Source organism: Acomys minous (genome assembly GCF_964271855.1).
Source record: "Acomys minous genome assembly, chromosome: 15".
NCBI classification, from domain to species: Eukaryota; Metazoa; Chordata; class Mammalia; order Rodentia; family Muridae; genus Acomys; species Acomys minous.
Genome location: NC_140497.1, coordinates 71,334,217 through 71,348,019, shown reverse-complemented (window position 1 = coordinate 71,348,019; position 13,803 = coordinate 71,334,217). Strand labels below are relative to the sequence as shown.

Here is a 13,803-nt window from a genome sequence, read left to right as displayed (position 1 = left end):
GAGGCCAGACATTCAAACAGTTCTACCCTCAGCTGTCACCACAAATATTTGGTACATAAGAAACAATCTAAAGATGTCCTTGAGTTCATGACTATAAAACCCAAAGCATATCCTACCTTCTAAAACTGCAAAGTTGCTTAAGCACCAACACAGACACTGTTTCTTTGAAACAGCGTATTCCTCGCTAATGCAGTAGGGAAGTCATTTAGGACTAAATCTGCAAAATCAAAATAAGACTAGAAGCCTAATGTGCGTACGCTGTACAAAGATGTCAAGGAAGGAAGAGTTAGGCGCAACACACAAACTAGGGGTTCATCATGCTATGGGCCTACAAGGTAGAGTCACTAAGAACATTCCACAAAGAGGTCATGACTGGGGACAAGGACTCAGACCCATGTGGAAATATCAATGGGCTCTAAATGGAAACGTATCTAAGTTTGGAAAAGATACTAAAAACACTGAGGGAGAAGTGTTGGTGTGTGTCTCATCTAAATGTGGCACGTAATCCACGTCAGCAGCCACGGATGGAGGAGCGGGGATGGGCTTGCACCTTCTTCGCGTATTTATTGAGGCTAACATGGAATTGGGGTGGGCCACATAAAAGCCGGAGGGAAGAACAAACCATGGGCCTTACTTTGGAAACATTTTGGCTGAGATGAAGTAATTACACAAAGCACTGTATGAGCTATTATGTGACCGGTGGCACAGAATAATAGAAATCACTAAGGAAAAAAAACAAAACAAAACAAAAAGCAAGGACAATAAAATTTACGCTGGGAGTTTATATTTAGAAATGCCTCAAGAATGGAGCCGCTTTTGATGAGCAGCAATGACTGAGGAGTGAGGAGTGGGTCTTCCCAGTCACGGGACGGCAGACCTGTGAGCATCAAGAAACCCAAAGGCCATTTGAGCAGAGCACTGGCCGGCACATTGCGACAAAGTGCTTTAAATCTAGATTGAGGTTGTTTCTCGAGGTTCTTTAAATGCCAGCTTGGGAGCAACAAAACAGTTAAGATGCAAAAGTTTAGACAGCCAAGGTAGTCTAGACGTAGAAACAACTTGTAAGAACGTCACCTCAAAAATAAAAAAATAATGTGGTTGATGTGAAGCGAGAAAGGCTGGTTAGTATGCTTCACCGGCTAAACTATTACAAAAATCTAGTTTGAAATAAGAGCACTAGATCCAAAATTATGATAATAGGGACATAGATGAAAAATATAGAGCAAGCTAGAGTTTGGGATTTTTTTTTTTTTTGCAGGAGGGGGAGTTGTTTTGTTTTGTTTTGTTTTTTGAGACAAGAGTTTGGGAATTATTATTTTTTTAAATATACAGTGAAAATACCATGTTTAAATTGTTTCACCACAAAGTGTGTCATAGGGAAACAACTGCCAAAACTATCTGATGTGTATCTCTAGGTGTCTGACCTGCATGATTTCTGCCTCCTCCCCGAGGCTCTTGAAGTCACTGTTTTGGAAGGAGTCCCTCTGGCTTTGCTGTCTGAAGATGCCGTGCTCCGGCCTCTGACGATGACTCAGGAATGATCTCAGAGAAGTACTTGACCTTGATGAACCTGGTTTGCTTTTGAGTACTGTGCAGGTAGGATGAAGGGCATCACTAACGAAAATGGCCGCAGACATCCAAGAGTCTCGGTGTTGCTATGTCAACACGGGGCTGATCGGCAGAGCGGAAAGGTGGATGCCATCTCAGAAGCACACACAATCGCTTAACAAAGATGCCAAGCAAGTGCCACCCGACTCGTGCAGCTGTCGGACACTGTGGGGCCTCCACCACCCTTGTCACCTCAGGTTTCTCTTTTGAACTAAGTTCCTAGCGTTTAGCATCTTACATAGTTTTAGGCAGAATCTCTGATTTATAAATTCCACAGCTCTCGTTTCCTAGCAAACTGAGAACAAAACAATCTCCAGAGTGCACAGCCTTTGGTGCACGAAGAAATGTCACTGGTGGCGTTTGATTTGTGACAAATGACTGGCATTCACATCATTGCCATCATTATGGGAAAAAAAGTTTCAAATAAACAATTCTAAAAGGGAAAGAAACTCATTTTTGTACATCCATCTCCCATTTTCAAGGCAAACACTAACACTCCCAATTTTCCAATGTTTCCTGAGGCACAGAAATAAAATCCTCTATTTTATCAATCCCAAATATATTTAAATTTAAATTTGGAATTTTATCAATTAGAAAATTTGAGAGGCACTGAAGGAGTAGAAATTCAATCACAAACATTCTCAGCAATTTTTTTTACCAATGACAGATTAAAATTTAAATGGGGTTTCTAATATTTTCATATTAAAAATATATTCGCCAAATTTTATGTTTAGCCTTTCAAGAAATAAAACGCAAACCCTTCCTAACACTAAACAGACTCCACAGGGAGCCTTGCCTCTCTCAGTCTTGCCAATGGGTGCAATGCCAGATAAAAAAGAATCTCCAAGGAAATTCTTAAGCACAAACCTGCAATTGACTTTGTGACTAGAATTCACATTACCTATATGGCTTGGAAAATCCCAAGCTAAAAAAAAATGAGTTTAAAGTGGCTGTGGCTTTATTCTTTGCCCCACTCCTTTCCCCCATGTATGTGTATACTTATATGTATGTATATATATGTACGTATGTTATGGGGTGAATGGACAGAGAGAGAAACGGATGAATCACGTGCTGCTATTTTTGTTTTGAATGTGGCTTTGCCCTTCTACAATTGAAGATGGATTCCTTCCCCACCCCTCAGAATGAGTGACTATGACTTGGTCAAGTCAGAAAGCAAAGCTGAGAACTGCAGATATAACCGGATTTTTTTTTGGAGGGGTGGGGGGATCATCTTCTGCTTCTTAGCTCATGGAAATCTGCTGCCATGGAACAAGTGCAAACAACAGTTAGCATGCTGAGAAGTTCATGCCCATAGAAGGGCCCTGGGATATAAAAGGCTGTGTGGTAAGGTGAGGTGGCATTCAGAGAGACATATACATCACATATGTGAAAAGGTACATGAAGCATACTGCATGGAGGAAAAGGACAGAAAGAAGGCAGACAGCTCATGGGAAAAGCAACATGCTACAACATGCTAAACACATGAGTCAAGTACACAAATGAAGAGGCAAGCATGGACAATCAGCCTAGCTAAGATCTGAGGCGATCCCATCCAAAACTAACACCATTTCCAAAGAGACCTCAAGCAAGAACTGCCCTGCAGAACCAGTGAACCCACCCACAGAACAGGAGCTGATAACAGTTCATTTCTGTTGCTGTTTTAAGCCGCTGAGGTGTTCAGTGGCTTGTTAATGGCAAAACAATGCCATAGAAAGAGTAATAAACAACTTTATTGTCCTGAACAAATTTCAAAGGAAAGAAACAGAGGGGTGAAGAGAAAATCTATAGACCAAAAGTCTATAACTATCTTAAAATCATAAATATGCAAATGCTATTTGGATTCTGATTTAAATGAATAAACTATATGTTTAAAGTTTATTATACTGGACTGGTAAACTGCTTCTCATCCAAAAATGAGGACCTGAATCCAATACCCAGATCCCATGTGAAAAACGCATGGCAGTAAGCACTTATAGCATGCCTACAACCTCAGCATTGTGGAGGCAGAGACACCAGGCCCCTGAGGCAGGCTGGCTAGCCAATCTCCCTTTGCTGGGTGAGTTTTAGGTAAGCTCACCTTACCTAAATAGACCTTGTCTCAAAAAAAAGTGGGTACAATAACACCAGGGGTTTCTCCCTGGCTTGCATGACCATCCTTACACACAGAAGGTACACATATATTCACACACAACAATATATAATTTACTGCATTTATAAAACTTTTGGAGGCAATATTCACTGAAAACTTCGATAGTGGCGATTCTGTTAATATTTTTAGACTTGCAAATGGCAGCTATGTTTTGAAGAAGAGGTCTTCCCTTTAAAATGCATACCGTATGTAACTTACGGGTGCTGTAAAGTATGCTGCCCAGACTTTAAGGTACGAAGAATACAGAGTACAAGGGACACAATGTTGGTCACAAGTTGATAGTTAATAAAGTGATATCTGGGAGTATTCTATGACTACTTACTTTCTATATGTTTGAAACCTTCCATAGTACTGCATAGATTTTTTAAGGATAAGCAGAAATGACTCTTTTTTTCATGTAAGTAACATGATCAAATGCCTTCCTAAAGCAATCAGAGCTCCCCCATGACACCATAAACCGTTTAGTTGACTTTTCAAATCAAGGCTGACCGCTAACTTGCTACATAGCTGAGGATAACTGTGATATATCTCACAGTATAAAAATTAAAGTTACTAATCAAATGACTGTATGTAGTGTTACCAGAGACTGAGGCCCTTTTGAGTTTACACATGATTCCTTCTAATACTTCTGCAGTGACGTCTTAAGGAAATTAACAAAGTATGTTTTATTGGTTTCTAGTGAACAGTAAACTCTTGTGACAGTCTTTTTAAAAGTCACTTACAACGTTTTCCATAGAACAATATACCTATAATTTTTAAATATCCCCAATGAGAAAAAGGCCCACAAAGAAGCATGTTATGTTTTTGCTTGTGCTCCATTTTGTAACAAAATGAATTGTTTAGGGGGAGAAGAATTTAGTATACTTAAGTAACATCAGATTCTAAAACCAAGGTTTGAGGGTCTAGAGAGATGGCTCAGTGGTTAAGAGCCCTTCTGCTTCTGTTCCAGAGGATCCAAGTTCAGTTCCCAGTCCCACCCATATGACCCACGACTGCCTGCAATTTCATCTCCAGAGAATCCACGGTTCTTCTGACCTCTCTGCAGTCACACACACACACACACACACACACACATACACACACACACACACACACAGAGAGAGAGAGAGAGAGAGAGAGAGAGAGAGAGAGAGACAGACAGACAGACAGACAGACAGACAGACAGACAGACAGACAGACAGACAGACAGACACAGACACAGACACAGAGAGACACAGAGACAGAGAGAGATACACAGAGAAAGACAGAGAGAGAGAGACAAAGACAGAGAGAGAAATCAAAACAAGATGGCAAGGAAAAAAAGAGTTGTCTTCACTGTGCTTCCTAATTATTTGCTCATAGAATTAATGCGTTAAAACATGAGACCCAGAGCTGCGCACTGTAAAGCATTCCAGGGAAAGCCTGGGAGCAAGGCACAAACACATTAGCAGTTAAACAACAATCTCCAAATGGAAACTGTGCCATCTCATCCATTCATGTGTTTAATACACACACGGCCATTGTAACCTAACTTTCAGCCATTTCCCTAATTCAAAATCAGTGCCTTCCAGTTCCTACCTTCCCTCCCTCTTCCACCCTTTTCCCTTCCCCTAGGCCTCTGACACGAGGGGTCCTCCCCAATCATCTGACCACAGCCTATCAGGTCTCATCTGTATAGCCTGCATCACCTTCTTCCGTGTTCCCTAAGGGCCTCCCCACTAAGGGGATGTGATCAAATGGCAGCCCCCAGAGTTTGTGTCAGAGGCTCAGAGGCAGTCTCCACTCCCCGCCTTTCCCATGTGGAGAATGAGCTGTCCATTGGCTACGTCTGAACAGAGGTGGATAGCAATCAGGATGTAACGTGAATCAATTATAATAAAAAGAGAAAAATATGGAGGAGGAAGTGTGGTGGTGCCTTCAGTTGAGGGGAGGAGGCTCAATAAAGAAAGCTCCCACAATTCCCTCAGACGTGCACTCCGAGCCACTGTTCCAGCTCCACGCTGCCATGTTCCCTGACGTGATGGCCCTGGACTCTAGCCCTCTGAAATGGAAAGCTGCAGGAAACTGTTTCTTCTGTCATTTGCCTTGGTCGTGTACCTTTTCACAGCAATAACAAGAGCAACTAACACCTTGTCAGGGTTGCCAGAAGTAATCCAGACCATAGACAATTATTTGTATGTGTAATAAATACATTTTAGTAAAAAAAAAAAAATCAGTGCCTTATTCTGTATCGGTGAGGACCTCAAGGTTTTGTTCTGTAAAATTCTGCTTTCTGGCCTTCGGCATTCACTGGGAGTAAAGGTGGGTAATTGTCATGCTTCTGTAATTTCCCAGACGTCTTCACGCCTCACTTCCACATCACTGAATACGCCAGCAAACCACTGCCTCCCGGACCACTGTTTCCCTAAGGATTTCACCGACCGTCCAGGAAGCTTTCCTCTTGAGTGCCCTCCGTGCCAACGAAGTGACCGACCAAGGTGAGGCTTTCCACACCCTGGATGCCTCACCCCCAGCACGCTTCAGGAATGAGTCACACGCTGTGTGGGGGTCACCGCTGCTTGCTCCCCGCCGCCCCCGCCCCCCCCCCCGCTTCCCCCGGAACCTTCAAAGCTGAAACACTTTTTAATGAAAGCGTTAATATTTTCTGAGATTTTATGGGTTACGGGGTTTACTTCTTTCTCACCCTAATCCGCGGTTCTAACCGGGAAGGTGGATCGCTGTTCTTACCCATCTGCCTGGTGTGTCTCTACAGTCGCAGGCACTGGTGTCCCTGGATATTTGCTATGCCCATCCTTCCTGGGGTGATGTACTCTCCTGGCTTCGGATGTTATTCCAATACATTTCCCTGTTTCTCTTATATGGTGATTATGAAAAGATAATGAGTTAATATATAATACAAAGCCCTTACAAAAGGACCTGATTCATGGGAAGCACCCATTAAATTTTAGTTCTTTTTAATATTATTATTCATCTCTCATTCCCTGCGTGGTATTATTTAAATCTTTGTGACTTAAGTGACCTAAAATATCACTAGCTATGGAGAAAAGCTATGTAATGTATTAACAACTTAGGCAGTCTCTTGAAAGAAACCCCATACTATTAAACCATTTTCTTTAGGTTCATGACAATGCCACTAAACCAATGTTTGCAAACCCCCAAATATAGAAATAAAAATTTTTCTCAATACTTTTATAATATGTAATATCCTGAGATAAATATTTTAAGAAGGGAGGAGGAGTAAAAATGCTTACCACAGCTTGTGGTAAGTGAATATCTGAATAATGTTTAATAGTAAATCTTTACTCATTCTCAGCAGTAAGCATTGATGTGATTAAAGAGATGGAAATGGCAAAAAAAAAAAACAAAAAAAAAAGGTGGAAATGGCAATTAGTTTGACCTGATCTGGCCATTACATACTGTACATACACACATTTCAAACTGTCACATTAACCCTGTAAACAGATGCAATTCATTTTCTATGTACAGTAGCAGGAATAACACTCAGGGCCTTGCAGAACAGATGAGCACTTTATCACCTACCTACGCACTGCCCAACTCCTAAAAAAAAAAAACTTTCTGGAAAAGGAAATCAACTGTGTTTATTTAATTAAACCTGATTACCATGTCTTCATGAAGGATGGTTGCCATAATTAAATCAGAAATGGAAAGACAATGAGCACACCCATTCCTCGATGGTGACATGTCTTTCTCCTGTTTAAGTGACTGCACCTGAGCCGTGAGGACCTTCTGGAGGTGGGGGGGGGGGCAGGGATCTCTGTGCGACTTCGCATTATGCTATCCGGCTCTCGATGATGCTAGCTTGCTTTGGAATCAATAGATCCTACCAAGAGCTAAGAAGACCATGGACGGCCACGGAGGGCGCCTCTGTATGAGCGCTTACCTTGAGTTTGTGCTCTTTCCTGTTCACAATCACAGCCGTGATTTGCTGGTCCATGAAAATCAGAATGGTGACTAAGAGAGCTGGAATAGCAGCAGCAAGGCACACCCACCAGGGGTTCCCTCCAAATGGTGGGACAAACCAACCTCGGTTAGGACTTGTTGGCTTAAAGCAAAGAGATACACATTTTTAGAACAGTGTTTAGCATATGCTACATGGTTTTTAAAAATACAATTTCTGAAGGGTCAAGTAGAAACAAATATAGCCTGGAGAAAAGGATTATTTAACACAAGTCTTCCCTAAGGATGCTGTTTTTGAGGCGTTCATCAAAGGAAAGGAGATGAAAAATATGAGTTATTGGAAGAGAAGGGGGTGATATTTTGAATACATAGAATTATTTAACACAAGGCATCCGATAGAAAACAGCAAAATTTAACATTAAGAGACACAGAAGTAAACCCCAAATGAGACTGTCTAAGAAGAAGTAGCAAAAAATTAAAAGCCACCATGGATCGTGTTTGAATTTTAGCAGTTAACAGAAGTAGTCTCTACTCTTGCCAAATAAATGGCTTCATAATACATAAAATGTGATTTTACATGGTATAATTGAACTAAGTGAAATGTTCAGATCTCTTATTTTACATAGGAAAATTATCCAGAAGTGATTAAATGTACAGAACTGTCGGAAGACCAGAAAGAGTCGTCATTTTCCAACTTTCGGGAGAGCATGTATGTCTGTCACAGAACGAGAATGTTCTATGCTATCTCTTTCTTTAAGAACAGCAAATAAATATAAACATAGTATTACTTATGAGTTTGTTCCTCCCTTTTTCTCAAGACAGGCTCTTATTTTATAGTCTAGGCTGGCTTGAAATTTCCTGTGTACCCCAGACTGGCCTCAAATTTGTAGAAATCTCCCTGTCTCAGTCTCTTGAGGGTTGGGCTGGTAGGCATAAGCCACAAACCCTGGATGCATGTTTCCTTTCAGTTTGCTCAAAAATCCATCCTGGAAACAAAACCCACCTTCAAATACCCTATACCACACTTTGTGAGCTTGTAGGGCAGGACATTTCATCCTGTTCACTAAAGCATTTCAACCCCCTCTCCCAGGATGGAGTCTGGCTCTCAGAAAACATTTAGAAAATACTGATTTAAATGCATTTGTGATTGAACCAACTAGAGTTTATCTTTGCTAATGAATATGATATTATGCCAAAGATATTCTTTACTGTCATATATGTGCGTGTGTGCATGCATATCTCTGCCTCATTAACTAGCTACATGAAATTGCAATCAGCTTAATAGTGTTTGACATTATTATCTCAGTAGTGGAGAAAATAGAGTAAGGATTTTTCTAGAAAATAGGTTTAAGTTTTGCAATAAAAACTACATAGATATATAACTACAAATGACTGACATCTAAGTTTTATGCATTGAACTTATATATGCAGTAAGTTCAGAAAATACATAATTCTTTAGTCATCTTTGTAACAATTAAACTTTATAAGTGCTCCTGATAGATAGTTTGGTAGGAGGGGAAAGACCACTAAGTTAGAACTTGAAGGCTTGAATTCTAACATCAATGCCTGCCACCGCTAGTTAAGAAGTACTGGTTATTTTGCCTAGTTTTTGAGAGTATTCACGAGTTTAAAAACAAACATAATGCTAGGTATGTGTGCTCCCTCAAACTGCTGCATGAACCAGGCTGATTAGGTCTATTTGAGTATCTGGAATATTCTTAAAATATACAAGGCAGAGTTAGTTAATGCTATATGCTATTTGAAAATAAAACTCGAGAAAACACACATCTTAAGTGTGATCCTAACTGTGGTGTTTAATTTTAGTGAAGAAATTAGACTACCCATAAACGAGCCTAACAGGGGATTGCTTTGAGGGGAAAATGGGTAATTATGCAAAACAAAAGATTTGCAATAAAGGAAAAGAAAGAAATAAAAAAAAGACAAAGAGTTTGAGGAACAAGCATAAGACAGTCACTTACCTTGAACTCGCTTGGCACAATTAGTTTTGGGGTGTCCACACCTACGAGGGCATCTATTACACAGAATATGAGAATGGATAAAATAATGGCAAAATCACTGATCAGTTTTCTTGCCTGGAAAAAAAAAAAAGAGAGAACTATTTAGTACCAGATATACATGCCTGTGCCTGTGTTTGAAGTGAAAAATAATTCGGTATTTACTAATAATTTATCAAGAAATTATTCTCTGGCCAGACATAAAAGAGTTCATTCAAACAGGGTGTATCCTTTGTTCTGTTGGGCATGAGAGGCATTCGGATAAGAATAAAATCTAAGCACACATTACAGAACTCAGTTTATCTGGAAAGCAGTACTTTAAGTAATAAACAAGACAACAATGTCTTAGTCACTGTTCTATTGCTGTTAAAAGACACCCATGATGGAGGCAACTATTATAAAAGAAAGCATTTAATTCTGGGCTTGCTTATTGTTTCAGAGGCTAATGGTGTTGAGGAAGTAGCTGAAAGATGTAGATCCTGACCTTTGGCAGAGAGAAAGGGCCTAAGCCTGGCATGGGCTTTTAAAACCTCAACGCCTACCCGCAAGGACACAGTTCCTGTAGTAAGGCCACACCTCTTCCAACAAGGCCACATCCCCTAATCCTTATAATCCTTTCAAACAGTTCCATTTCCTGGTGACTAAGCATTAAGCATTCAGAAATATGAGCCTATGGGGGCCATTCTTATCCAAAGAACCACAAATGGGAAATCCCATTAAGTAGCCCTAGGATGACAGAAATCTATCAGGAAAAGATTTCAAGCTCCAGCCAATGGAGCAACATCGGTATAAAGATTCACAGTAAAGTCCAGAGATGGCATGTAGAAACCAAAGGCTGCATAAGCTTTGTCTAAGAAACCAACCCTTGTTGGGCTGGTACTGAAACACTTCTTGGTGTGAGGAATCTCTTTATGGCTAAAGTGTGATCACCATTATTTTGGCATCTAATGCCTTAAATGCCTCATGTGGGCATGACAAGATCTAAGCATTAAATCCTGTGCCTTCCCCCTGAAGAGGTGCAGAATGACTATTTTTAAAAGTCATCAAGGGAGCACGGGGTTTGAGTCGTGTTAGGGCTCCTCTGTCATTGCTAGAGGCAACACCTGGGCTTCTCATATGTGGCACACAATAGCGCATCACTGGATTGCTCATTAAGAGCTACTCAGTTCTTAATGTTTTTTGCTTTGTGATGAGAACATCTTAGTGAGTATAACAGATATGACCCACAGCTTTGTGAAGCCCTAAGCTGTGTTCTATCCAACAAAGCTCGCGCCTATGTAAAATTAGGGTTGACTCCAACATCAAGTTATCTCAAGGTGAATGGTCAGTTTTCTGGTGCTGGATGACAAAGATGGGCTAAGGAAGTACATGGTTCTCCAGATAAATGGGCTCCAGAAAATGAATCTATGTCCATGTGCTTAGTAAGAGCCAAAGCGAGGGAGGAAATTGCATGACGATGCAGCATGGTCTAAGGAGCTCAGATGTCAGGAGCACCAGTGCTAGGTAGCAGTAGGATCACAGATGCTTCTTCTGGCTGAGAATTCTTCGCCTTCCAGAAGGCCAGAGTCTGTTAGCTTTAGATTGTTTGAGAAGTATATGCCATCGAAGAGAAGACCAGCTATCAGGGAAGTGTCCACTTCAATTACACACAATGATGGCCAAAGCAAGCAGATGACAGGAATCAAAGGAAACACAGGACAACAGCTGTGATCTCAGTTGCTAGGGGCAGGCGATACGGACTGAATTTTCACTATCGTTATTCACAGCACAAGTGCAAAGCCTTTAGCTCCAATTGCCTCATCTGCAAAGGATAGTCAGAATAACACCAGCAACTTCACCCTGGTTTTCTTTACCAGAATTAAATGGGATTAACCATGAAAGCGCTCGGCATAAAGTCCGGATAAATTATTATTGTTATTTAGTGTTCCAGGAGGCCTCCTGACTGCAAAGACCACTCACATAATGAGATTATCTCCTGCCAAGAAGTCTCTGAGATGAATCTTTAATTCTAAGAAGCAAAACAAAGCAAAAACAAATATCAAAGTCTAGCAATCCTATAGAACTGCTACACAGGGATGGTTTTTAATTGGAAATACCTAGAACGAATGCTTCCCAGGGCTCCAGAGCTTCATGAAACTAGTTTCTTAAGTTTTATGTAAGTAGTGTTGACAAGAGCAGTTCAGAACAGTCTGGCAAAGGTTGGTGCTAGGAAGGAGTTTCAGTACTACGTTAGGGTGTTACAACCAACTCCGTTCTAGGAGGCCACAGATTCCCTGCACAGCCAGAGTTCACTCAAGTCCAGTAGTTCTCCCGTATTTATTCTTCTCCCAATCCTCACCCACTAAAAGCTAACCTAACAGCTCAAATGTCCTATAAATTATTCAAAGAGGTAGGAACAGCTACTTTAAAATACAGTTTGCTCCCTTTTCTCTACTACAGAAGGGAATGCTAATGAAATTAGTCTGCAAGTCCATGGTCCAAGTTTCCAAGCTCCCCATGTCTACCCGTGGGAGCCTTGCTGCCCTTCCTGCAGTTGCCACTGCACCTGGCAGAGAAGAGACAGTTATCTTGGGTCTTTTGTTAGTTGACTACCCCGCCAATCCAACATGGCAGACTGGATGCCAATCATTGGATTGACTTGTGGAGTTTCTGACTTGGCCCTTGTTATGCTTTGGACCACTGCCTGGCCCTGCAGCGGGTGACAGAGATGAGTCAGCAACCATGCCTTTCCAATTGTAAGGGACCGTATCCCTGAATCATGGCAGAATGAACTCTTCTTCCATTACAGGTCATGCGGGCCTGTATACACTGGGAGACAGACCAAGGCACAAGATGGAAACTACCATGAGGGGAAAAAAAATCCCCTCTAAAATGCTTAGAAACTATTCAGAGTCTTCCTCTATGTAAGAATTTTTTTTTAATTCCAGCTATGTCTTAAATATGGGATTTACAATATTTTCCAAAACTTGTTGAACTATGAAACTATGATCACTTTGCTATAATCATACCTCTTTCTTTCTCTCTTTCTTTCTTTCTTTCTTTCTTTCTTTCTTTCTTTCTTTTTTGTTTTGTTTTGAGACAGTCTCTCTACATAACCTTGGCTCTCCTGGAACTCAATGTGTCCATGAAGGTAGCCTCAAATTTATTGAGAGATCCACCTTCCTCTGCCTCCCAAGTGCCGGAATTAAAAGCATGCACCACCTCACCTGGCTAAATAACTCAATTTAAAATATGCATCTGTCCTAACAAAAGAAAATTCCTATAATCCAAATTAGTATCATCTTCTACCTGCGCTTTTTTCCTGTGTGTGTGTGTGTGTGTGTGTGTGTGTGTGTGTGTGTGTGTGTAGTGTGTGTGTGTGTAAGTTATTTGATTATTTCAGTGTGTTGCCATTTTATGCAAATAAGTTTAAATTTCTTTTTGTGATTTTACTATTAAATAGATGGACACTTGCTGGATTATAATATTAACCATCAGGCATTTGCCCGAAATACCCATGATTATTTATTTTTTATTTTCCCACCTCAAAAGGTAGTATATGCTCCTTGTAGAATATTTAGGAAACAAGAGAAAAGTGTTTTTCAGTTCCTCTATGTAGAAATAAACTCTAATATCTGAAATATATGAAAACATATCCTCCTGTTGTATATTAGTCTATAAGTATATATAAAAATATAAGTATAAAAGTCTTCTCACAGGTGTGGAAACATAAAAATTAGGATATTCCAATATTTGGGGAGTTTTGGGTTTTGTTTGTTTTTTAGATAAGATCTCACTATGAGGTTCCAGATGATGCTGCTGCCTCAGTCTCCCAAGTGCTAGGGTTACAGGTGGGTGCTACCACACTCAGCACACAATCTATTTGTATGTCCCTGTCACAGTTTTCTCTATCTCATTTGATATTTTCTGTAACAAAAGCATTAGAGATGTCAAAGCATTAGGCTGAATAGATATCAAAAAAATCAATCGTTTCTAATATCCTACTGCTTAGATTGCTCCCAACTTTTCTCGACACTGAACAATCTTAAAAAATACTTGCAAACACCTGGGGCTATTTACTTGGAATAAATTACTGTGGGCAGAATTGTCCTGTCAATGTGTATATAAAAATTTAAGGCTTTGGGACATAATGCC

General features: G+C 40.5%; 1 protein-coding gene across 4 annotated transcripts in view; it reads right to left on the bottom strand.

The window, feature by feature from the left end:
• The window catches only part of SLC4A4 (solute carrier family 4 member 4), a 320,437-nt gene that overhangs the window by 29,322 nt on the left and 277,312 nt on the right, over positions 1-13,803 (bottom strand). For all 4 annotated transcript variants that reach the window (XM_084758174.1, XM_084758173.1, XM_084758176.1 and 1 more), the window contains 2 exons: positions 9,634-9,747; positions 7,638-7,799 (listed from right to left, as the gene is read on the bottom strand). In XM_084758174.1, coding sequence (XP_084614300.1) covers positions 7,638-7,799; positions 9,634-9,747 — 276 coding nt within the window. The remainder of the gene's footprint in view (positions 1-7,637; positions 7,800-9,633; positions 9,748-13,803) is intronic.